The 26643-nt window shown below is 41.2% G+C and overlaps 1 protein-coding gene across 1 annotated transcript in view; it reads right to left on the reverse strand.

The window, feature by feature from the left end:
* Window positions 1-26643, reverse strand: part of atp6v1ba (ATPase, H+ transporting, lysosomal, V1 subunit B, member a) — a 122808-nt gene that overhangs the window by 41658 nt on the left and 54507 nt on the right. The window contains exons 5-6 of the mRNA XM_084321147.1: window positions 22753-22830; window positions 8784-8923 (exon numbers count right to left, since the gene is read on the reverse strand). Coding sequence (XP_084177273.1) covers window positions 8784-8923; window positions 22753-22830 — 218 coding nt within the window. The remainder of the gene's footprint in view (window positions 1-8783; window positions 8924-22752; window positions 22831-26643) is intronic.

A 26643-nucleotide genomic window follows, 5' to 3' on the forward strand; every position in this document is an offset into this window, starting at 1 on the left:
TCATTACGAGACCGTTTGCCTGAAAGGTCATTACAAGGCTGTTTGTAAACGCTGATGCTGGTGAGAGGACAGGCACCTCAAGCGTTAAGAGCCTCACGGCTTGGGTTACGGATCCTATATTAATCAGTGCCATTCACACCATCGTCTAATCCCCCCTCTTGCCCCCATTGTCTTATTAGTTTAATTGGGTTACAAGTTCAACCACAGGGGGTTCTCTCTATAGGCCAACACGCTCACGGTCCAACCACACTGGGTTCTCCCTATAGGCCAACATGCTCTGTCTAACCACATGGTTCTCCCTATAGGCCAACACACACTGTCTAACCACACTGGGTTCTCCCTATAGGCCAACACACTCTGTCCAACCACACTGGGTTGTCTATAGACCAAAACACTCTGTCCAACCACATGGTTCTCTCTATAGGCCAACACACTGTCTAACCACACTGGGTTCTCTCCATTAGGCCAACACACTCTGTCCAACCACACTGGGTTCTCTCTATAGGCCAATACACTGTCTAACCACACTGGGTTCTCTCTATAGGCCAACACACACCGTCTAACCACACTAGGTTCTCTCTAATAGGCCAACACACTCTGTGTAACCACACTGGGTTCTCCCTATAGGCCAACACACTCTGTCCAACCACAGGGTTGTCTAATAGACCAACACACTGTCTAACTACAGGGTTCTCTATAGGCCAACACACTTTGTCCAACCACACTGGGTTCTCCCTATAGGCCAACACACTCTGTCCAACCACAGGGTTGTCTAATAGACCAACACACTGTCTAACTACAGGGTTCTCTATAGGCCAACACACTTTGTCCAACCACAGGGTTCTCTATAGGCCAACACACTTTGTCCAACCACAGGGTTCTCTATAGGCCAACACACTCTGTCCAACCACATGGTTCTCTCTATAGGCCAATACACTGTCTAACCACACTGGGGTCTCTCTATAGGTCAACACACTCTGTCCAACCACATGGTTCTCTCTATAGGCCAACACACTGTCTAACCACACTGGGGTCTCTCTATAGACCAACACACTGTCCAACCACACTGGGTTCTCTCTATAGGCCAATACACTGTCCAACCACACTGGGTTCTCTCTATAGGCCAACACACACTGTCCAACCACACTGGGTTCTCTCTATAGGCCAACACACACTCTGTCCAACCACACTGGGTTCTCTCTATAGGCCAACACACACTATGTCCAACCACACTGGGTTCTCTCTATAGGCCAACACACACTGTCCAACCACACTGGGTTCTCTCTATAGGCCAACACACACTCTGTCCAACCACACTGGGTTCTCTCTAATAGGCCAACACACACTATGTCCAACCACACTGGGTTCCCTCTATAGGCCAACACACACTCTGTCCAACCACACTGGGTTCTCTCTATAGGCCAACACACACAATCTGTCTAACCACAGGTTTCTCTCTATAGACCAACATGTTCTCTGTCTAACCACACTGGGTTCTCTCTAATAGGCCAACATGCTCTCTGTCTAACCACACTGGGTTCTCTCTAATAGGCCAACACGCTCTCTGTCTAACCACACTGGGTTCTCTCTAATAGGCCAACACGCTCTCTGTCTAACCACACTGGGTTCTCTCTAATAGGCCAACACGCTCTCTGTCTAACCACACTGGGTTCTCTCTATAGACCAACACACTCTGTCTAACCACAGGGGGGTTCTCCCTCTGTCCAACAACAGGGTTCTCTATGGGCCAACATGCGCTCTGTATGAAGCGGCATTCAGTTATTATGACACATAGTTGGGACAAACATGCGGAAGATCTCAGATCTGCCCGGACTCTGATTTGAAAAACAGGCATTTCCTTTAACCACTTAATCAACAAGTTATTGCTCAATGTGCAGATTTGAAAAAAAAAAAAAAATATCTGCACCATTTATAAAAAATAAAATAAAAAAAAAACTGAAAAAATTTGGCTTTGGTTGGTAAACAACACTTTGGCATTAACCAATGAATGCTCAGAAAGAGGCAGTGTGAGCTAACTTTGTCCCCAGGAGATTGTATGCTACACCAAATAGCCTGGTAATCTACAGTAGTTATAATGGCCTTGCCTGGCCTTTATTGTATTCCTCCAGTAGTATAATCTTTTATTGTATTCCTCCAGTAGTATAATCTTTTATTGTATTCCTCCAGTAGTATACTATTTTATTGTATTTCCTCCAGTAGTATACTATTTTATTGTATTTCCTCCAGTAGTATAATCTTTTATTGTATTCCTCCAGTAGTATCTTTTATTGTATTTCTCCAGTAGTATAATATTTTATGGTATTCTTCCAGTAGTATAATATTTTCCTCCTCTGACCAATTTGTTGTTCCTGCTTTCTTTTCTTCTGCCAGTTTTTACTGTATGCCGTTTGACCAACTTTGTGAGATGATACAGATGACATCACAAGTGCATGGAGCAGGGCACACGGGAGCAGTCTCCATGGAACCTGTACAATCTGTCCACTGTAAAATCTCTCACTGCAGTAAACGACTTATTACAAGAAAAAGAAAATCCTTAAGGAAACGAAATTCTGTGCAACACCCCTGTTAAGCCCTAGCCCTATTTTCTGAAAATCCGCCTAAATATACATACCCAAGTAAATGGAAGATTGCTCCACTTCTACAAGGTCCATTTGCATGTTTTTGGTATCTAGGGACATATATGGATCTCATGGAATGTATTCCTAGTGTCAGAAATATTGTGTCCGTTACTAGGCTTGAATAAATTGTAATGAAACAAAAGGAGAATATAAATTATGATTTTTCTTTGCATCTTTGACACCATGCTAAAAATGACCAGACATGAAAAACTGAGCTCATTCAGCACCTTCTTGAGATCATGTGTAGGTAATTCAATTACAACCCAATCCCTTTAGTTTAATGTTCCAGAAATAATAGATGGCAACAACAAAAGACTAAACTAAAGACTAACCGTGGCTCCTTGAATGGCACAGGAATAAAATGTATTCGTGGTCGACTAGGGCTGACCTTCGATTTTTTTTGGAATTCGAAGCTTTGGGGCCGAGATTCGATTTTAATTCGAAGCTTCGAAATTTAAAAAAAAAATGTATTTTTGAATATATATTTTTTTATGTTGTGGGACTTGTACAGCACTTTGTTCAACTTGGTCAGTGCTGTAAAGTTTAAACCTTTTTAAATCTTAGACAAACTAAACACTTTGCTTCCATGAAATATTGTAAGCCATCATTTGAGGCTTTATAAAAGCAGCACAATGAACACAAATCTCAGTGCCGAGTCCGACCTCATCTTAAATAACAAACAGCATTGCTTGTTGTAGTTAACAAAGAGCATTTTTTTCCACATATTTGAATACCATGCCCATCGAACGAAGCTTCGAAACTTTGAAGTATTTAAGACAGCCCTATGGTCGACCATATGGGTTTTTCAATGGCCGATATTTAGAGAGCAGGGTGGCCGATAGCAAATAGGAAGATTTTGTGCAGCTCAATAGTACTAGGAATTGGATATAAAATATTGCAATATTTTCCCCCTCCAAAATATCTGAAATCTGGAGCCCTATTCAGACCCTTTTTGGGTAAGCTAGCATTACCCAGTAAGAGACCATTATGATTGGTATCATACGATTCCTTGTTTCATAATGATAAATGTTTTGTTCTAGCATTAAAATTGAGCCAGCGATGGTAATGTCAGCGGGCCAATATCAAAATTCAAAAGCGTATAGCGAATTGTACATCAGCCAACCACTACAATGTATTGGCAAAAAGCTTTTGTGATGACCCTCCCCCACATTGTGTTGGCTTCCTCTGCTCTAGCTGGCAGAGCAGAGCTGGAGAAGGCTCGTCAGGTTAATTGGGGCACACCTGGGCCTGTGTGTCCCAGTCGCGTCTAGTTTTTTACCAACGGATTTCCAGTTCCGCGTTCGCGTTCTGCGATCCGATTGGCCACTGACGTTTCTGGTGCGATCTGATTGGCCACTGACGTTTCTGGTCATGTGACATGTGCGCCCAATCGCGTGACACGCCCATTTCCGCCTCGAACAGCCTGCAAACGACCTAACGCCTAGTGTATCACTGGTTAAGCTTAGGCGACTCTTTCGAAGTTGGTTAAGGTTAGAGTTTGGAATCAGGGCTGGTGTTCTATCGCCCTGCTCTAAGACAAACTCTAACCTTAACCAACTTCGAAAGAGTGCCTAAGCTTAACGGGTGATAGAAACAGGCGTCACACGATTGGCGCGACCAGAAACGTCAGTGGCCTATCAGATCGCAGAACGCGAAACTGGAAATCCGTTGGTAAAAGTAATCAGGCGTCCCAGTCATGATATTAGAGAGAGGCTGCCTCTGGTCTCTGGCGAACTCCCCACATATTTGGTCTTTTGTTTGATTGGTTTGGTTCTTTGGTTTTGCACTTACAACACTCATGCTGCACATACACCTCATCCACACACTGCACACACACCGATACTCATATATATTGGCTGCTGATTCGTTTAGTTTAGTTTTAATAAATCTTTTGTTATTTCTTAAATTGTGCCTGTGTCTCCCCATTCTTGTTGCGAGCTCGAGCCAGTTCGTAACACTTTACTTTTAGGGTCTTGGGGGAGTGTGTGCCCTGCCATGTTCATATTTAGTTTTCTTTGAAATTAAGCAGAACTCGGATGGTTGTCATCTGATGCCGACTCACACACCGATGCGTAACCTGACTCACGTCTCTGTTAGACATTTACGTTGTGAATGAAGATAAATATAGTTTCATAGGCAAACAAGTATAGCCTATATTGCCTTTTCACACATTCAAGTCCTACTTTTTCAGAGCACACTCTGAAAACTGATTGGGTGGTATATATATATATATATTAGGGCTGACCCCTATTAGTCGATTAATCGGTCGAAAGGAGCCGTAGTCGACTGGCCAACCTCTTAGTCGAATATATATAAAAAGATATATATATATATATTTATAATAATTTTTTTTATTATTATTATTTTATTAATCATTCTTTCCAAAAGAAGAGGCCTAGAAGCGTGGCTAACGCTAATGGCACGCATACCAGAGGCTAACTGCCTACGAAAACAGGCACAGAGGCACTGAAAGAGGATTTCACCCATCTAATGAACACACTAGACTAGACAAATATCAAGATGTATCCATCAGTGGATCAATTGCATGCTTTTGCAGAGGACAAGAAGCCTTCAGTCGACTCCTTCAGACATTAAGCACCCCCACAGCCCAAATGGAATGATACAAAAAAATAAAAAAAATCTTGTTTTAAATTATATATACCGTATATTAGAGGTGGGCATAGATTAATCTATCTGCAATCCTGGATTTAATCTAGATTAATCTAGATTAAAATGGCTAAAAAAAAAAAAAAAATCTGCCGAAGGCATTCAAAATGTGTGTTCTACCCAAATAATGACCTTACTTTTTCTTTCCTCCTTATGTTTCTCAGGCTAGGTGGCCCATTACACCATGAGCCCATCTCCCGTTTCCAAAATGCATTACAGACTGTTTGAAAAAGCTGTTTTGCTATGATAATTGGTAATGAAATATCAAAATAATGTTCAATAAGATGTAGTTGTGTTTAATAAGTTGTTTTATTCAGAAGTTAACACAAATAAATAATATTACCAGTACAGTACAGTATCTAGCACACTCTCAGGAGCAAAACAGAAAGAAGCATTTCAAACTTGAACTATGTGACATGGCTTGACTCAATCAGTCCAATCTCTATTTCTCCTTCTTCCACCAGTCACTCAGGCAGACCAGCTTGTTTTATGTAGCGGTGTCTACTTATAGTGCCTATAATATTTTTCCCGTTGGGTGCCAGACAGGGCCAAACCCTGCCAATGCAAATCAACTGCTCCAGTGGAGTTGCTCAGTGGCCAATGGTGTCAACTGTGGTTGTACTGGGCAGCTCCCAGGTGTGAATGGAACTGTGAGAATGTGAAGCAGGGCGTTCCTGAAAAAGAGCATCTGTGCTCAGCGAACCTACCCTGGGTAAATAAAAGGTTAAAAAAAAAAAAAAAAAAAAAAAAAAAAATTTAGATTAACTGCTTCAATTATATTATTGCGCGATACTATCACGTTAACGCAGCACGTTAACGCCGTTAACGGCCCAGCTCTAATATATATATATTTTTTTTGTCGACCAATAGTTGACTAACGGCAAATTTTGGCCAATCGTAGTCGACCATCCAAATCCTTAGACGGGGACAGCCCTAATATATATATATATTAGTGCCGTCAGGCGATTAAAAAAAATTATCTAATTAATTACAGGATTTGTAATTAATTAATCTAATTAATCACATTTTAATCGCATAACCATTTTATGCCTGATATTCTATATTCTATAATCATATTTCAAATTGCATGTGTCCAGATGGCAGAATTCAGTACTGTATCTACAAAACCTTCTGTTTAATCATCTTCCATCTATTCATTTGCTTAGATTTTTCAGGTCTGGTCAATTTGAGCATGGTGTTATTCACAGTCAAAGATAATAAAAAAAAATCTCATTTGGTTCATTACAATTGACTCAAAATAAGATTTTCATTCAATCAATCACAGCACAGATTGATTGATTGAATGAAAATGTTATTAACAGATTGCAGAATGGGTACAATACAGTACGGCTCAATACACACAAGGGCATGCAGACCAGAGAAAGACTTTCGTCTCGTTTACATCAGGGTCCGCCATTTTCAATTCATAATGAATTGTAAGAAAGGGTGCAACTTGCACCGTGCAATCCATTCTTTGTGGATCTAGCCCACAGTATTTCTGACACTGGGAATACATTCCCCGAGATTCATAGATGTCACTAGAATCAGATACCAAGAACATGCAAATGGACCATATTAAAAAAAAGTCTGTAAATGTGTATTCTACATTCTCATGGAATGAATGAGATACAAAAAAAAATGTATTAATAAAAAAAAAAAAAAAAAAGTCATAACGCGATAATTTGCTGTGTAATTAATTAATCTAATTAACGCGATAAACTGACAGCCCTAATATATATATATATATATACACCTAATATATGTCTCATACATTACCTTTCAGAAAGCTGTTATTCATCCACATACACTACAACACAGGGAATATCAATTACATATCCACCTAACAGGGCTAATCATTCAGACTGACTCAATAGACACTGTTTAATAAAGTATGAATGAAAACATGGGGGGTTCGATTAGATTATGGCATTACCTAAATTATTTCACCAAATTGGGAGAAAATGTTATAAAATGTAGATGTGAGCATTGTAAAGTCAATGGGGCTGGGCTTGCTTTGAGCTACTGTATACATATTGTATCATGATACAAATCAAATCTATTAGGACCCAATTAGCACAGCTGGTAACTATACAAAGCAATAAATAGCCACAGGTGGCCATAAATATGACTGGCTGCAGCTACAAAGGCGGTAGTTTAGAGGTTAGTAGGACTGGTTGGATGTTTAGGGACTTGCATAAAAGACATGTTAAGCTGTTACTTATGGAAATCAAAAAGGTATATAGCTCGTCATCGCTTGATTTACAAGGAGCATCTGTAGTTTAAATGACTTGCATATGAATGACCTTCTGACTTTGTGAGGGCATAAAATGTTTGTGAGCACTTACACCCAACTGAGATTTTAATCCTGGTTCAGAACTTCTAGCAATAGTAGAATATAGAATGCATTTGAGTGTAATAGCTAGAACAAAGGGCACAGGAAGAACATCTATGTGGATTCTTATGTGTGGTATCAAGGGATGGGTACCTTTAACATTTGAACCGATACCCAACGGTACCTTTTTTTTGCTACTTTAGTCTCTAAAAATGTAATCTACCTACCTCAGTTGTAAAAAAAAAAATCCAAACTTAATATTTATTTATAAATAATATAAATTTAAAATAATATTTTAAATAATGTATTATTATTACTTCATTATTATTTACATCTTACTGATGTAAATCACTTTGAACTGCAATCCCCTGTATGAAAGGTGCTATACAAATAAAGTTATTATTATTATTTATTTAGATCATATATATATAGTCACACACATATCAAATTATTCTTTTCATATGTATTATCTGTATTATCTGCGAGACAGCGCCAACATGCAACAAGTCTAAATTCTCCGCTATCTCAACTGCAAGCAGGAGCAGCATCTGCATGTCAACTGCTAGTCTGTGTGTCTGTCAACTCTGCTTTGGTCCAATCACATTCCCCCACCCACAGTCTGTGAATCAGAGGCAGAGTAGGGCGGGTCTTCACGACAGTTTGGTTGTCTCTCAGCGACCTGGGGCAGTGCAGAGCCAAGTTATAATGAATCTTTTTAGAAGGCTCTGGGGCAGTGTAGCGCATATGTTTATTATATATATCTATGGTGTAGCGGGGCTCCATCGTCTCGAGTCTACTACACTTAGTAAGTAACTTACTCTCACGCTCGCGCACACACACACACACACACACAGAGTGCCAACGCTTGGTTTGCACAAGCTGAAACGCTTAACGTGCGGTTTCGTTTTGCGGTAAACAAAACGTTGACGTCAGACTTTTTTATTTTTTTATTAAAAAAAATTACTTTTTTATTTTTGCAAGAATAATAATAAAATAAAAATTTGCATTACCGAAAATGTGCACCGTTGGATCTCACGTGAATCGATACACGGTAGTACCGACGTGTTTCGGAGTACCGAATTCGGTACCCATCCCTAGTGGTATCCCACTTTAATTCTAACATACAACCTACAGCCTTGTCTCACCTCATTGTGGGGCAGACCAGCGGCAGAGAAGATGGGAATCTTCTGTCCACGGGCGATGCTGTTCATTCCATCGATGGCTGAGATGCCGGTCTGGATCATTTCCTCTGGGTAGATACGGCATTGGGGATTAATGGGCTGGCCTGAAGGGAACAAAACAAGAGTTTCAGCTAGGGACCTCAACGCAAAAAAAATGCTCCGTTCTACCCATCCATTGTGCGATTGTAATGGAAAGGTCAACATTGGAAACAAATTAATGTGGTTAACCTCTTAACACATTGGGCGCCGGGCATTGTGCCCATCATTATACCCAGTCTGCCAGCGCTGCCAGCGTGTGCCTATGGAGATGTTTACCTTCTTTGCAGGGCTATAACCTTTTAAATATTATAGCTATATCTGCATTACTATGGCCCATTCAACATCGATTATCTATCGTTCCGGATGAGGGAACGTTATATTTTTTCTAAGGCTGTCAAATATCTCTCATTGATACTATGTTTGTTTCTGAAGTGTGTGTGTGTGTGTGTGTGTGTGTGTGTGTGTGTGTGTGTGTGTGTGTGTGTGTGTGTGTGTGTGTGTGTGTGTGTGTGTGTGTGTGTGTGTGTGTGTGAGATATAGAGAGAGAGGGGGGTGAGAGAGATGAGGAAGGGGCAAAAGAGAGAGAGCTGGGGGAGTGTGTGTGTGAGGGAGAGAGGGGAGTGTGTGATTAATCAGCCCTTGTGTGTGTGAATGTAACAAGTTCCTAACGTTTTCTTTCCCCTATTATTTCATGCACACTTTATTCATTGTTTTAAATTATTATTTTCTTTTAAGTTATTTTGTGCATCACTCTGTTTTGAATTTGATGCAAATTTGCAATGCATGATGGTCATCCTTTTGTGTTAAATGGCTGCATAAAGCAAGCATTTGTTGACTTGCATGTTGATAAGAGTATTAAAACTTGGAACTTGAAAAATATCTGTTTAAGGTAAAAACAATTAAAAAAATAAAATGCGATTAATTTGCGATTAATCGCGAGTTAACTATGGACAATCATGAGATTAATCGAGTTAAATATTTTAATCGTTTGACAGCACTAATTTTTTCATTCATACATTGTTGTGTTAATACCGTCTAGAACAGGGGTTCCCAACCTTTTTTCCCCCAGGGACCCCCAAACATCTCTGATGAAATTCCTGGACCCCCCTCCTAATAAAATACCATAAAATACGTTTTTTTTTGTCATTTTAATACTTTTTTTTGTCATTTTAATAACAAACTGCTTATACACAGGCATATGCATCATAATTAGACCCACTATGCTTCTTTGACTTGTGCCTTCAATCAACAAATCTCATCTTGCACCATATGTATTTCAAAATGTTGGCCAATATTCAAATCCTGTATTCATCCTCTGAAATCAGGCCCTAATGGTGAACGGTTTGCATTTATGTTGAATGAAGTAAGAATCCACTGCAGTAAAAATATCCTCACCTCGAGTGGTGGTAGTAAGGTTGACTGACATGAGAATGTCCTGCTTCAGATCCTCATTTTCGATATACTGCACATAAACGATGAGCACAGCCTCGTCTGCGACAGTTGTAGTTTCATCAAGTTATATGGCAAATGGACCCTTTCTAAGCTTTTCTGACAGCTGCTGCTCGCAATCACTTGACATCTTATCAATTCGGTCTTTCACTACATTGTTCGAGAGTGGTACTGATTTTAGTTTATCCGCCACCTGTGGGCCGCACAGTTTCTAAACCATTTTGATGCAGGCTGGTTTGATGAGCTGCTTGCCAATATTGTGCGGTTTCTTTGCTTTTGCAATTAAAAGCGAACACTCAAAGGAGGCTTCGGTAGCCTTCTGTAAATCACTGCCACCCCTGCTCCACGCTACTCTAACATCAACGGGCTTGTTCGCCTTGAGACTGTTCTTTCCTCCGAAAAAAGTCTGGATCCTTCCCAACGGTTTCTGGGTGCTTAGACGCCTGATGTCTCTTCAGCTTGCTGGGCTTCAGGCTCGAGTTTGCCAACTTTTCTCCACAAATCACACACTCAGGTCGTTTGTCTGGTCCCTCAGTGAAGCTCATGGTGATGTAATTTTCGCGATTGCTGTAGGTCCTAACTTTTTTTGCAGATGAGCTGCAGTCATCTCCTTTTCATTTGTCACACATTTTCGCCTCTGGCGGCTGACTGCAGACGAGCCGAGAAAGTTAACTAGCGTGCTAGGCTAGCTACGGAAAGTGATACAGTCAACTGATTCGCGTTTTAGCGGCTACCCGGTAGCCTACTGTTAACTAACTGTTAAAAATCATGTCTAGATGTTTATTTATTTATCTTTATTTTTTATTGTAGTGGAGAGACTATTCATGCTTCTGATGATAAAAATATGCTAATTAAATATTTCTCTGAAAGAAAAAAAAAAGTATAAAAAAACTCAAATCATCTGTGGTCTGGCGGACCCCCTGCGCCCCCTGGCGGACCCCCAGGGGGTCCGCGGACCCCAGGTTGGGAATCACTGGTCTAGAATATAAGTATGTTTTTAAGCTTTTCTGCTGTAATTCCAAAAACGCTAGTTATAGGCTCTGACACATATGATAGATTATCGATTGGCGTTTCTTTCCTATACACGCTATATTAAAAAATTCAAATGTATATGATCGGTATACATTATGCTTCATCATGCGTGAAGGAAATGGGGGGGGGGTCATTTATAATTCCTTGATCGTCAGTAACGGCTTTATGTAGTATGGGTTGATATATTGATCAGACTGATTGCAAACAAAGAGATGGACAATCGGGCTGAAAATAACATTAGTGTGCTCTTACCGTTCGCCGATGAGACTGGAGGAAAAATATCCCAATTATTTGCCGTCGATCTCCTATATCCATTTCCGGTTTGTATGGTGCAATAAACGCCGAAAATCGTATTGATTATTGCGTTTCGAAAGCGATCCAAGTGCACTCGAGTGTTTGTCTGGACCCACGTAACAAGATATGACTGCCGGAGGGATTTCCTCGATGCACCGCTCGCCACTTCCGGTTTAGCATGAGTGTAACTCGCCCGACCATCCACCAGGCGGCGGTATTGAGGCGTTGCAATCTCAGACAGGGTGCCGCTGCAGTCCGGAGGGAGGCTGGATGAATTATGAATGCCATGGCGAAAAAATGAAATATTGATCCCAAAAACTATTTACGCCGTTGTTGGCGTTCAACGCATGGCGGGCAATAAAGACTTACGCCGTTTCAAGTTCAAGTTCAAGTTTCTTTAATAGTTGTCATACAGAAGTACAGAATACTTTTGTACAAAATGCTTCTTACTGTTGCGCTCCAGAGACTGTGCATGACAAGATAAGTATGAAATAAAAACATAGTAAAAATTAGAAGAAAAAAAAGAGGTCACAGTGTTCAGTTTAGACATATGTACAATGTTCGTAGACGTAGTTACCATACAATATACAATACTGTGCAGTGTACTAATATACAATACTATATAGTGCAAGGCATAAATGGACAAGGTGCAGTTTAGGTACAATTCACAGTAGGTGTACGAGTTGTAGTGCAAATCCTTTATCAATAAATATAAAGTGTAAGTGTGTTTGTGTGATCTAAAGTGTGGAGAGTGGGTGCTGCAGTGTGTTGTTTGTTTGAGTGAGTGTGTGTGTGCGTGTGGGTGTGTGTGCTGTGTGCATTTGATGGTTGTTGCATAGTGATTATTGTTCGTTTAGCGATTATTGTTCGTTTAGCAGCCTGATGGCCTGGGGATAGAAGCTCCTTCTGAGTCTTTCTGTGCTCGCCATAAGACTCCGGTATCGCTTGCCTGACGGCAGCAGTTCAAAGAGGCAGTTGTTCGGGTGGCTCGAGTCCTTAATAATTCTCTTAGCCTTCCCCTTGCACCGCTTGTTGTAAATGTTCTGGAGGGTGGGAAGCCCCCCTCTAATTGTGCGTTCGGCTGAACGTGTCACTCTTTGTAGTCTGCTACGGTCTTGTGCAGTGCTATTCCCAAACCAGGAGGTGATGTTGCCGGTCAGGATGCTCTCTATTGTACATGAGTAGAAGTTCCTAAGGATCTTCTGACTGACTTGGAACTTCCTTAGGCGCCTGAGGAAGTAGAGGCGTTGTCGTGCCTTCTTCACAACACTGTCAATGTGTGTGGTCCATGTCAAGTCCTCGGATATGTGGGCTCCGAGGTACTTGAAACTGTTCACTCTCTCAACTGGTGCCCCGTCGATGCTGAGGGGGCTGTAGTCCTTGACCCCCGACCTCCTGAAGTCCACAATCATCTCTTTTGTTTTGCTGACGTTCAGGGAGAGGCAGTTCTCCTGACACCACTGTGACAGGTTCTCTACCTCTTCCAGGTAGGCCCTTTCGTCGTTGGCAGAGATCAGGCCCACCACTACTGTGTCATCAGCAAATTTGATGATGGTGTTGTTGTTCCGCTGTGCTACGCAGTCATGTGTGTACAGGGAGTAGAGGAGGGGGCTCAGAACACAGCCCTGGGGGGCCCCTATGTTGAGCGTGATGGATGAGGAGGTGCAGTTGCCGGCTCTTACCACCTGGGGTCTGCCCGTCAGGAAGTCCAGGACCCACTGGCACAGGTCATAGTTCAAGCCCAGGTCCCTGAGCTTGGCTATGAGTTTGGAGGGGACTATGGTATTGAATGCTGAGCTGTAGTCGATGAACAGCATTCTCACATAGTTCCCCTTCCTCTTGTCCAGATGTGATGCTGCTGTGTGCAGCACATGGGCTATGGCGTCCTCCGTGGACCTGTTGGGGCGATATGCAAATTGCAGAGGGTCCAGGTTGATGGGGAGGGAGGAACAGATGTAGCCCTTCACTAGCTTCTCAAAGCACTTCATGGCTATGGAGGTGAGGGCTACAGGGCGGTAGTCGTTGAGGCAAGCGGGCGTAGATTTTTTGGGTACAGGGATGATGGTGGACTTCTTCAGACAGGTGGGGATGACGGCCTGTTCCAAGGACAGGTTGAAGATGTCAGTGAATACCGGGGCCAGTTGGTCGGCACAGACTTTTAGGACGCGGCCGGGGATGCCGTCCGGTCCTGCTGCCTTCCTGATATCCACTTTTTTAAAGATCCGTCTCACCTCATGCTCTGTTACCCTGAACACTGAGTCTCCATCAGCAGAAGGACCCAGGTTCACCTGTTTATGGCGCACAATGTGTTAAGCCCTAGCCATATTTTCAGAACATTTGCCTACAAGTACATACCCAAGTAAATGGAAGACTGCTCCACTTCTGCAAGGTCCATTTGCATGCTGTCGGTATCTAGGGACATCTATGGACTTCAGGGAATGTATTCCCAGCGTCAGAAATAACATTGAGGTTTGTTCGACCGGTGAGATATTATCACGGCTGGTGAGAGCTGGGTAGTGTAGTTTTATGAAATGTCGACATCCATCAAAAGCCCTGGGCTTCCTCTTTCTTAGGACTACAACGATTTCATAACGGTGTCTAAATCATCTGGTTTCCGATGCAATGTGCAGAGATTTTTTTATAAGCTCATATTTTGCTAATGCAACGGCCCACATGTGGGCCCTCTTGAGGAAGATTTTCCCACCGGCACTTTGGCGACCTATAGCGGCTCGGTGTGCATATTTTTTAATACAATATATATATCAAATTAAAGCCCCATTCAGAATTTATGAACTACTTAATAGAAGCAACTCGACACCTTTAGATCTCCTCAGGGGCAGATGGGAGACTGACTTAGGTGAACCAATCACAGAGGTCACATGGGACAAGATAATACAGGGGATTTTCTCCTCTTCCATTTGCCTTAAACATGCGGTTATCCAATTTAAAATTGGTTTAAAGACAGGCTCTCTAAGATATATCCCGACATAGACCCTCTATGCTACCGCTGCAGACAGGCTCCAGCCACTCTGCTCCACATGTTCTGGACGTGCCCAAAGTTGCACACCTACTGGCAGACCATCTTTGACACCTTCTCTAAGATATTTGGAAAGGAAGTGGAGCCATCACCATATATTGCATTATTCGGAGTGGCCCCAGCGGACATCCACTTTAGATGGTGGGAATCTAGAATGCTGGCCTTCTGTTCACTTTTGGCCAGAAGGCTGATACTGTTCAAATGGAAGGACCCAGGTTCACCTGTCTACGGCCACTGGATGAGAGAGGTCATGTATCATATTAAACTGGAGAAGATCAGGTATACCATCAGAGGTTGTACCGAAAAATTCCACAATATTTGGGATCCTTTCCTAACTTTCTTTGAGGGTATGGAAGCGGATAATGTGACAGAGGCGATCTGACTGGCCTTCCTGGTCTCTCAGCTTATTATTTATTTTTTCTATTATGTTCTTACTTTTCTTCTTCTCTATCTGCAGAATGCAAGAGATATGCGACTGCTGTCGGGTGATTTAAAAGCTAAAAGGAAAAACAATGATTAATAAACGATCTAAGATATTTTAGAATGATTTTGTCTGGTATAGGGGTGGGGGAGGGAGGGAGGGAGGACCTTATTTTATTTTTATTTTATTTTCGCCCATGTGGGACCGCCTGTTAAAAAGAAATTTGCAAAAAAAAAAAAAAACTTGTTCAAAAAAAAATTAAAGCCCCATTTGTTGCCTGTCGATAGCCGTTTCAGCGGTTCTCGAGTTACATGCCGATATGCGAGGCGTGCGCCGAAGTACACAGTATTGTACAAATACCACTCTCGAGCCTCTACCTCCGTCAATCGTTTTGGCGATCTCGACAATTATTGGACAGGGTTGTAACCAATGAGTAGGGCTTTCCAATGGTACCCCACATGGGAATGAGCGAATCAGGGATCGAGCCAAAACAGGAAGAGAATTTTTCGTCTAATGCATTGAAGTCTATGAGAAAATCGTTTTCTGAGCCCCCTCACCTTTTACCAAAACAGCTTCTAATCACTCATTTCTGAATGGATATTTATGATGAAATTTGGACATGTATTACAAAAGACTTCAGGCTATGTACCCAGGGTCTCTTTTCAGCCATACCAATGTTTTTGTAAATACTACTTCTGGACTGCTAACTACTACAGAAAAACATGAGTAACACGTTATTCTACAGCTCAAGTTCAGACCCGTTACTCTATTTCATCCTCTATTTCATTAACTGACTAAAAGTGAGTTCTCTTTATTGTATCAGAACCTACAGATAGTCATCTTTCAAAAGAGACCAGGCACATGCATGTGCTGTAAGTATAAAGTATAGTATTTTGGTTTGCAAAAAAAGCATGCAGTCTTCAAAAACGAATTTTGGGGGCGCCTGTTAACACTTTCAGCACCAGCCATTTTATCCATCCTTGTAGTCAATGGGCCACTCTTTAAAAGATCGGGATTTTCACTGTGCGTCACAATGTTTGCAGAGCTATATCTATATTCTATATTATAGCTATGGAGACAATACTATGGCTCATTTGACAGTCACTATCTCTCGTCCAACATGTAAAAAAGAGTAAATTCTTTCATGTACGTTTGCGTGTTATTGGCGCAAACGTTTGCTCATCGGTTGGCGAGATAACCAGACTAGACCACTGCACTTCCGCGTTACATTGAAATCACGGAGGAGATAGCGGGGGGAGCAAATTAATGAATGTGGATGAGAGCCTTGATGTAAGTGGTTGCAGCTACGGGTGCTAGAGACATGATCGAATAGACTTTTATGCGCCCGAGTCTCCTGAACACGGCGTGACCCATTCCAAATCGATCGGAACTTAATTGGCCGAGATGAAGTCCCTTTTTCAGCAACTACTCCCCATACGCATGCGCAGATTGCCAACGTATTCTGACGGCACGTGACGCGGCGCGAAACCAGGTTAGAATGTTCCATCAGAGGGGGGAGCTTGTGCCTGCTTTGGTGGCCAGTGAAAGATATACCCTACTCGGTCAGTGTCCTTTCAGCCGAACAGGATAATGGAAAAATTATCCCACTCAATGGCCAGACGCGTCTTATGGCGACATCTACAATTACCTCATTGAGTCTCCAGGTGGATGGATGGAACTGATGGAACATTCTAACCCGGTTTCGCGCTGCGTCGCGTGCCGTCACAATACGTTGGCAATCCCGGAAGTGTTGCGGTGGTCTATAGTCGTGGTTGGCCGTGAATGAGTTAACCTCTTCCACCCGACGGGACAGGTACCGGTCCCAAAATGACATCACGTCATAAATCGATCTCTTCAGACTGTTTGACAAAAGTATCGTTTTTTTTGTCAAACGTATACAAGTATAAACATCATAACCATGTCACAACAGCAGTTATAATGTATATTATCATCAATACGTTAGTTCACCAATAGGTTAAAGTGTTATTAGATAGATTTTCATTTTGGTCTTGTTTAGTTCACGAAAGTCAACAATTTTGGAAAATTTGAACGTCGGGAATTGTAGTTTTTTGTGGCCATTTTGTAGAGGACAACGAGAGCTTTCGATGACCGTTGGAATTTTTCCGAACGACACTTCCCAAAAGCCTCTATGGGGTCTCTAGTACATTACTTCTGTATGAATTTCTTAACACATTGAGAGCCACGCCCCTTCCGGGAAGTGACCCCTTCCTTGCCGTCCATTAACCCCATGTAAACGTAGTTGTAGTTTGTAGAGCTAAACCTATATTTTATAGTATAGCTATGGGTCTAATAACGCCGTCAAGTCTCAGTTCGTTGCTTCTGGTCAACGTGCAAACAACTGATTCTTTTTTCATCCGTACATTTCCGTTTTATACCGTTTTGAATATGAATATAGTTTGGTTGCTTCAGAGTAATTCCAGGGAAAAGATGCGAAAACAGTGTTTGTGTAATTCAATAAACATGTTGTCATTTTTCGCCCGATTATCGGATATTCCTGAAATCAACGCTAGATCATCATTATTATCCTTCGTCGTGCACGCATGCAATGTGGTTTAGACCGGTGTGCCGGGCCGTTTTGCTGGAGCATTTAGGACCCGCCCCCACGCCACAGCTTGGTAGAGAAATGAAACTAACCCGTTCAATAATGGCCGAAGGCGTTAAGAGGGCGGTATAAGACCGTCTGCCAGCTCAGACACACTCAGAACAGTATGCACAAGGTGCCCCGCTGAATTATGAATGGCAATAGCGAATAAAAGAAAAACTGTGAGAAAAACTTAGATCTACGTTTCCAGCACTCAACGATCGGGCGACAGAAACGTAGTTCTACGTTTTCGGCAACCATCTTATTATTCGGGATAATAAACCACAAAACGCAACGTTGACATATATTGAAGCGCAGTTAGTTTCTCTTCCCTATTTTTAGCATGTAGCAACAATTAGATTTGAAAATAGTTTCAAAATGGTGGCACACTGATAAAAATAAAAAAGCGACTGTACATACAGTATATTTCATTATCTGTTCTTATGCACACCTGGTGATACTAAATATATATAAATGTGCGAATTGGCTATAATAAGGTAATTTATAAGCCTGCTATTCTATATTATTTGAAATTGCATTGGTCCGGATGGGAGAATTCAGTACTGTATCTACAGAACCTTCTGTTTAATCATCTTCCCTTTATTCATCTCCTAAGATTTTTTGTACACATGATCTCAAGAAGGTACTGAACGAGATCAGTGGCAGTTTTTCATGTCTTGTCATTATTAGCATGGTGTTATTCACTGTCAAAGATGCAAAGAAAAATCATAATTCATATTCTCCTTTGTTTAATCACAATTTAAGCAAGCCTAGTAATAAGACAATATTTCTGACACTGGGAATACATTCACTGAGGTCCATAGATGTCCCTAGACACCAAGAATATGCAAATGAAATTGTAGAAGTGGAGCAATATTCAATTTACTTAAGTATGTATTTTAGGCGGATTTTCTGAAAATAGGGCTCCGGGCTTAAGAGGTTAAGAGGTTCATTGGTAAACAAACAGTGCTGAAAATATACACTTGGCTACATTTGAAAAAGAAACGCAACATTACTTAATACGGACTGTATTGATCTATTTATGAAGTGAAATAAATCTCAAGAAGTCCTACAAAAACCCTCAGTCCTTTTAAAACTGTATTCAATTCACTGTGATTGTAAGGCCACAGTAATGGACTGCCGAACGCTGTGCAGTGGTGAAAACGTCATTTAACACTATGGCGTCCGAGAAAAGTGGATATACGTGTTTCGAAAAAGAGCGTTGTGGACCAGAGCCACGAGTATATACGTGACGAGTTGTTATTGTTTTATTCCATATTTATACCGCTTCTTAGGTACCCGATCCACTACCAGCATCTTTTCACATATTTGATTTTCGAAACATGCAGTACCGGCCAGACCCGCTTAGGGGCGCCATCGCTCCACTGCAGTATCATTATGTGAATAAAAAAAAAATGCAAGTACAGTTCTGTGGGCGGATCATAGATCCTTGATCCCAGCCGAACATCCTCCATCTTGGATCAGCTTGCCGAGCGTTTTTTTCAGCGTGGAATAATGGGATTTATGATTAGCCAATGTGCATATCGATCTACCAGAATCCGATGACTGGTGAGGAAATGCTGCCGGCAATCACATGGCCTGACGGTAGGATAATATTACCCCAAATTACAGCTGGATTGGACATTGTTTTATAACGTAACGTGATCGGTCAATGAAAATGCTATATTGAACGCACACTGTATTGCTAATCAATAATAGTAATCGGCGTTCCCCGCCGCCCCCATTTCATCCATAGATGCTCTGTAATAGTCCGGATGCTACGCAGTTTGTTTTATTTCATTCGTATATATACAGCAGAAATGGCGTTTGATATAACGGCGCCAACGTTTATCCTCTTTTGCAGCCTCCTGCAGAAAAGCCTAGACTAAAAGCGCGATATACCTTATATTCACGACGCTATAAAATGACAACCAACCGATGGATTTTTATTTTCTTTAAGCCATTATGAAGGCACGGTTTATGCACTCAAGTGACAATGAGAATGGACAGATAGCAATACTATAAATGATATATAAAGCTCTTAGAAAGTACATCGGTTTGTTTACAATCCTCCCTCTGTCCTCTGAGGCCTAAATCGCCGAGCCCCGCCGGTCGCCATAGTGTTAAGGAACAACAAATGGCTGAAAAGACCTGGGAACAGATGTCAGCCCTGGGGTTTGTGATCAGAGCACAGAGTAGTTGTACTCACACCATGTAATATGCGTATTTTCCACGTGAGTCAACATTTGATATGTATTGGCTGACACAAATAGAGGCCTTGCACAGAATGTTTGGGTAATTATCTTTCTTCCAGCTGCCTGTAACCACTTTCAAAAAGAAAAATTTGTAGCGGTAAGTAGGTAAGACATTGGAAAAGCATAATATTACCATTGCATTGCAATTTGTTTAGAAGATTGAGGAAAGAAATCACATAGCAACCATTGCTTGAAATGTGGTGGGAAAGATGGACATTCTAAACATTCTGTGGGCGGCAACTGAAATCCTGCAACAGCATAAGCTGATGCATAAGCTGATGTGAAAAAGGTCCCAGACCGAAACATATAATAAAACTCTACTGAGCAAGTTCGAGTAGAACGTTAATGACGAATCAACACTCATTTCATCTTAAAGGGGAACTATTTTACTATTTCTTTCACTATTTGGGCACTTTTACACAATTCCTGTGGGTTTATGGAACACCTCTGTAATTTTTTATTTTTTTTAATTCATTGTTTTGTATTTCTAATCAAGTCCTCAAAAACAGCATTTTTCTACCTCAAGATCTTAAGCTGTTTTGAGCCTGGGCTCCAACCACTGTGGGAACTGTGTGGAAACTCAGCTGATTATCATGCAGCGGTGTCTCTCTGACATCACAAATCATCACATTTTCAGATGACTCAGTTCAGTGAGGGTGAATATTGTGAGAGGAGAATTGGAAGAATGCGCCAATATGAGAATTAGAGACATAGATCATATTAATATAAGTCCACATAGCTAGGAAACAATGCTAAACACTGAAAAAGGCCATTTATAAGATAGTTCCCCTTTTAACACTTTGGGTGCCAGCTATTACCCGCAACCGTCTGTAGCGAGGCCACCAGCAGTTAGATAGGGAATGGTCACCTTGTTTGTAGAGCTATAACTATATTATAGCTATGGATACAATACCATGGTCATTTGACAGTAAGAACCTTCCGTTCAAGATGTGAAAAAGAAAAAAAAATGGCATCCATACATTCCTGTTTTATACCGTGGTGAATATAAGTATGGTTTTAGAGCGGTCTAGGGTCATTCCTGGGAGGCTGGTAATAGCCCGCAATGTGTATTATACTAAATGCATTGGCATTTCGTCCCTACACACGCTACAATTAAAAAATCAAATGCATATGATAGGTATTATGTTCCATCATGAATGCATGAAAGGGTGGGGGGGGGAGGTCGTTTTTTGATGCTTTGATCACCACCAACGGCATACGCTGTGGAGTAACGTTACAGTAACACTTTCGGATCGCAATGAAAGCATGCTTGGATCAAGGCAAGATTGATATCATATAGCCTAGGGCTGGGCGATATGGCCAAAAACGTTATCGCGATAAAATTATAAAATTATTTTCATATAACTCGATATCGATAAATTATCGTCGATATAATGTCTGTCAAGTTTAATTAACTTCTTATGCCCGGCGCCGATGGACGGGCTATTAATAGACTTGTTTTTCTGCTGCGAATGTCTCAAGCTGATGTCGTCATCAGTCCGCGCACGTTAGCAGTTAGCCAGAGCGAGCAGTGTATCCCATGACAATGTACTAAATATCCCTAAAATACTCTGTTCCGCCCCAATACATTGCAACGACGTCCACCGTATACCACACACTACTATAACCGTGGCATCAGAATTCACGCCACACACACGGCACGTAAATATATAAAATAGCGCCGTGCAAGCTAATTATCCTAGCCAGCCAAACTATACAATTGCGCCGTGCAAGCTAATTATCCTAGCCAGCCATATTTCCAATGTACTAAATATCCCTAAAATACTCTGTTCCGCCCCAATACATTGCAACGACGTCCACCGTATACCACACACTACTATAACCGTGGCATCAGAATTCACGCCACACACATACTCGGCACGTAAATATATAAAATAGCGCTGTGCAAGCTAATTATCCTAGCCAGCTTTGAGTCCTACCTCTCTACCCAGAGGTGCAGCGCGGGTCTCCTTCGCTCTCGGCCATCTCCTTCACTGATTGGTTGTTAGTGCGTGTGCTCATATCCAAGCTTGGAAAATCGATATATCGAAACTTTGCGACCACGTTTCAAGTTTATTTCGAGGAAATAATTTATCGCGATAGTTATCGTTTTATCGCCCAGCCCCAATATAGCCCTTACCTTGGCTAGGATGTACCCCAAAAAGAATATTCCAATTATCTGATCGATATTTCCAAGTATTGATGTCCATCGTGTCGCCAACATAATCCACCACAAAACACGGATCGAGAGTACTTGATTCTTCTCAATCCGAGCGTAATAACAGATAGTCTTGCCCGGAGAAAAAGAGCAGAGCCGGACCCATATAATCGACGCACAGCCCAAGACACAAGGTTTCAAAGGGTGCTCGATACCGCCGCCTGGTAGGATGCAGCTGGTACTGCACCTTTGGAGTCCCAGTATGCCTTTTACAGGCAACATACAGCTCCCTGACAAATAGGGTATTAAAATCAAAAAAATTAAACTGAAAAACTACCCAGAAACAAGAATAATTTTTTATGGCACTGAAAGTGTTAAAGGACAAATCTCCAGAAACCTTTGCCAACTGCCAATGTTGAGCCATAAACCTTCTGCGAGTGTTGAGCGGTAGTTACTCATACAGCATGTGCTGCTTCTAATGCTGCCTTAGTTTTATGACACAACGTTCCGTACATCATTTAGATTTCCTTTTAGTCATTTATTTAGGCTAGACAGAATATTTTAATATTAAAATTTTACACAGGATTTGTGAAAACAATCTCTGAGCCCCTTTGCCCAGAATATTGATTTTATGTTAAGGTCTTACCCATGATGTCCAGGTAGTCCTCAGCCAGCACAGTAGGTCCACGATCAATGGGTTTGCCTGAGCCATTGAAAACACGTCCTGAAGAAAACATTTAATAATAATAATTATTATTATTATTCACAGTGAAGTTGGCCTTAACACATTGACAGCTGTACCGTAAATTCGCGGGACAAATACATGTACCGTTACACCCCTAGTGGGCAGTTATTCCAATGATTGATGGCACGATAAACAACAGTCCCTCTTTAAAGCATTTGATTTGGGACGCGGTAACATAATCTGTCCATCATCGGCTGACCTAGTGAAATATGAATGAACCTGATTGCATCTGACAATTTCGACCTAGCATACCGTGCGGCAAAGGGAACCGCACCCGCCTACCTCCGGTCAATGGTCTCTAACTACACGCCCTCAAGACCCCTACGCTCTGCATCTTCTGGCCGCCTTAGACCTACTCCTATCCAAGCTCCGGGAGGGTCATCAAAGAGAAGCCGCCTATTCTCAGTCCTTGCCCCACAATGGTGGAATGAACTACCCACCCCAGTTAGGACAGCCAAATCCCGTCCAATCTTTCGCCGTCGACTAAAGACGCACTTCAACCATTATCTAAAAAAAAAAATTCTTTAAAGAAATTCTAACGCTAACTAACCTTACTGTCATGCACTTGTCCTAATAAACTAACCTACACTGTAACACGCAACACTTTGATGAATATTGTTACTCAGCTGAGAGTTGTATCCTTCCTGATGACCTGTCGTACAGAACTTGTAAGTCGCTTTGGATAAAAGCGTCAGCTAAATGACTAAATGTAAATGTTGTATAAGTAAACAGGTTGAGACGAAAAGACAGTGTTCCTGAAAAAATTTACCGTGTTGAAAACCAGCCTATTCTCTACCGTTAACCATGAGAGTTGATGGTGCATACTGATAGTGTTTGTTCTCATAGAACAATGTAAGACTAACCTTGCAGCTCTGTTTTGGGCAGTTTGCAATTTCTTTAGTTGACCTTTGGATGCAGAGGACCATACTGGTGCACAATAATCCAGGGGACATAAAATTAAAGATTTCGCCACCCTAGTTCGGCTGATATCCGAATACTTCCCAATATATAAAAGGTACTCGTCAGGGCTGTTGTCTGTCACCCTATCTCTTCAATTTAGCTATCGAACACCTCGCTATTGCGATCAGGAAGGACAAGAGGATTAGGGGCATTACAAGTGGGGATACAACACATACGTTTTCGCTATATGCTGATGACCTACTTCTTTTTGTGGCTGATCCATTACAGTCCATGCCTTACATTCTACATCTGTTACAGGAATTTGGAACTTAGAAATAATTATAAATTACATTTAAGCAAAAGTCTTCTTTTCCCAGTAAATAATATTAGTAAAATACTGAAATACGACCAATTTCCCTTTAAAATTGAGCAACAATCATTTAAATATTTAGGTGTACATAACTAGTTCCTTTAAAACTCTCACAATGGCAAATTTGTATACAATATTGGAACGCACAAGAACAGATTTAGAACGTTGGTCATGCCTACGAATTTCCGCTCTGAAAATGACAGTATTACCATTCTTATAATTATTTCAAGCACTTCCAGTCTGGCTTCATAAAAGATTATTTGTTAAATTAGAGAAATACATTTAAACTTTTATCTGGAACAAATAAACCCCCCCCCCGATTGCAGATCTATCTGCCAAGACCTAAATCTGAAGGGGGGTTGGGTCTTCCTAACTTTTTCCATTATTACTAGGCAGCAAATATCTCCAAATTGGCATATTGGGTGGCAGCACTCAGATAGAGAGGGGCCTATATGGGCAACAATGGAGCTCGCCTCACATCCATCAATCTCCCCAATTTCCATTTTATCTGCTTCATTGCCAACATATGCGAAGATGTTTTCTAACCATCTGGATACAATTTCGTAAACATTTAAATCTTAATCAGATGAGTGGTCTGTCTCCACTGTCCCTTAATCATCTTTTCACACCCTCACAATGTATGCTACTTTTGCTGGTTGGCATCGACTTGGACTGGTCTTCTTTGAATATCTATTTGATGACAATGCATTTATGTCATTTGAACTTTTGTACGCAAAGAGCACAACATACCACAAACTTTTTCAGATATCTACAAGGTCGCAGCGTTGCTTCCAAACATTTTCAAACCTACCCCAAACCCCCAGATAAGGATTCTGCATATAAAAAAAAATATTAAATTAGAGTGTTCAACAGGGGCTTAATCTCCAGAACATATGATTACCCAAAACATTGACCCACCAACAAGCACTAAAACGCGGGAAGCTTGGGAACGCGACTTGGGAATGGTTTTCCCTGAGGGTGTCTGGGAAGACTGCATCTCCGCTATACATACTTCCTCCATTTGTATTAGACATGGTTTAATTCAATTCAAGGTGTTTCACAGAATACACTATTCTAATGACGGACTGGCTCAAATATACCCATCTGTAAACCCCACCTGTCCCAGATGTAACAACCCAGTTTCATTGGGCCACATGTTCTGATCCTGTACCTCCTTAAATCGATTTCTGGTCCAGAATATTTTAATGTCTGTCTGTCTTATGTAATATACCTCTTGAACCCAAACCACTAACCTCCATTTGGAGTAATACCAGGGGAAATTCATACCACAAATGTGCAAAGGAAAGCAATAGGATTCGGTAGCGTCATTGCACGCAGAATCATTCTCATGGAATGGAAATCCAACAAACACCCCCCCCCCCCCCCCCCCCTTCAGGAGATGGATACAAAAGAAGAAGACATACGCTGAACTCCTATGACAAGTTCACCAAAATATGGTCCTCTTTTATTGAATATGTAAAGGGGTGACTTTTTGATATATCAAAATGGTTTATTTATTCAGTTCACAACCGACGCCTACATTACGGATCCCCTTATTGGGGGTGTATATATATATATATATATATATATATATATATATATATATATATATACCTCTCTTTTTTTTATGAGTAACTAGTATGAATACTTATTTAATTTTCTTTTCTCCCTTTTTTCTTCTCTCTTTCCTCTTCTCTGAGTGTGCTCTTGATCCCAGGGATAAGGGGTGAGTATTAGGGATGGGCATTTTGAAGAAAAATCCAAATCGATTGATCGCATGCTATACTCGATTGATCTGTATTACTCGAAAAGGGAAAAAAACTTATTTTTTTGTGTCTTCAATAACGAGCCAGGAGACTAGAGCGTGTGTGTCAATTGCGTCTGCAACCCATAACATCCTGGTCCCTGCTGGGACGTACCAACTCCACACACCACTGTGTGGGGGGGTTTATATTCCCCATTCCCTTGTACCATCTCCTTTTTATTTTTTTTAAGATAACAGTTACAACATTCCTTAGTGCAAATTATTATTAATACAAGAAACCCCATAAACTTCCTTATTTAAAACCCTAATCATCTTTTCTGTGACCTTTACTTTTTGATAAGAAAGTCTAGTGCTGGTTGAGCATTATGCATACCGGTACTTTATGTTGGCCTTTGTCTATAATGTGGCCACAAAAATGGAAAGGTTTCATAATTTTTTGTTTACACTAAGTTAATACTTTGACAAATGTTGCCTATATTTTTCAGTCAGTTCGGTCTTTGTGTGCCAAACATTATTAAAAAGGTAAACTTTTTTTTTACCAAATAAATGAGAAACATGTTTAAATCAGCAATGCCTCCCCTCTTGCTGTACCAAAATCTCTCCTAGCTCTAACCGTCACTGTCAAAATAATGTGCCTGATGTCAAATGGCCTCATTCTTTCAGTTTTTGCATGACTACGTCCTTGAGAATAACTGAAAAGTTGGATTATTTTAAGGCTATATATCTTATGTTGATGTATGGCATTTTTGGAGTGTTA

This window comes from Notolepis coatsorum, assembly GCF_963971535.1.
Source record: "Notolepis coatsorum genome assembly, chromosome: 9".
Lineage (NCBI taxonomy): Eukaryota > Metazoa > Chordata > Actinopteri > Aulopiformes > Paralepididae > Notolepis > Notolepis coatsorum.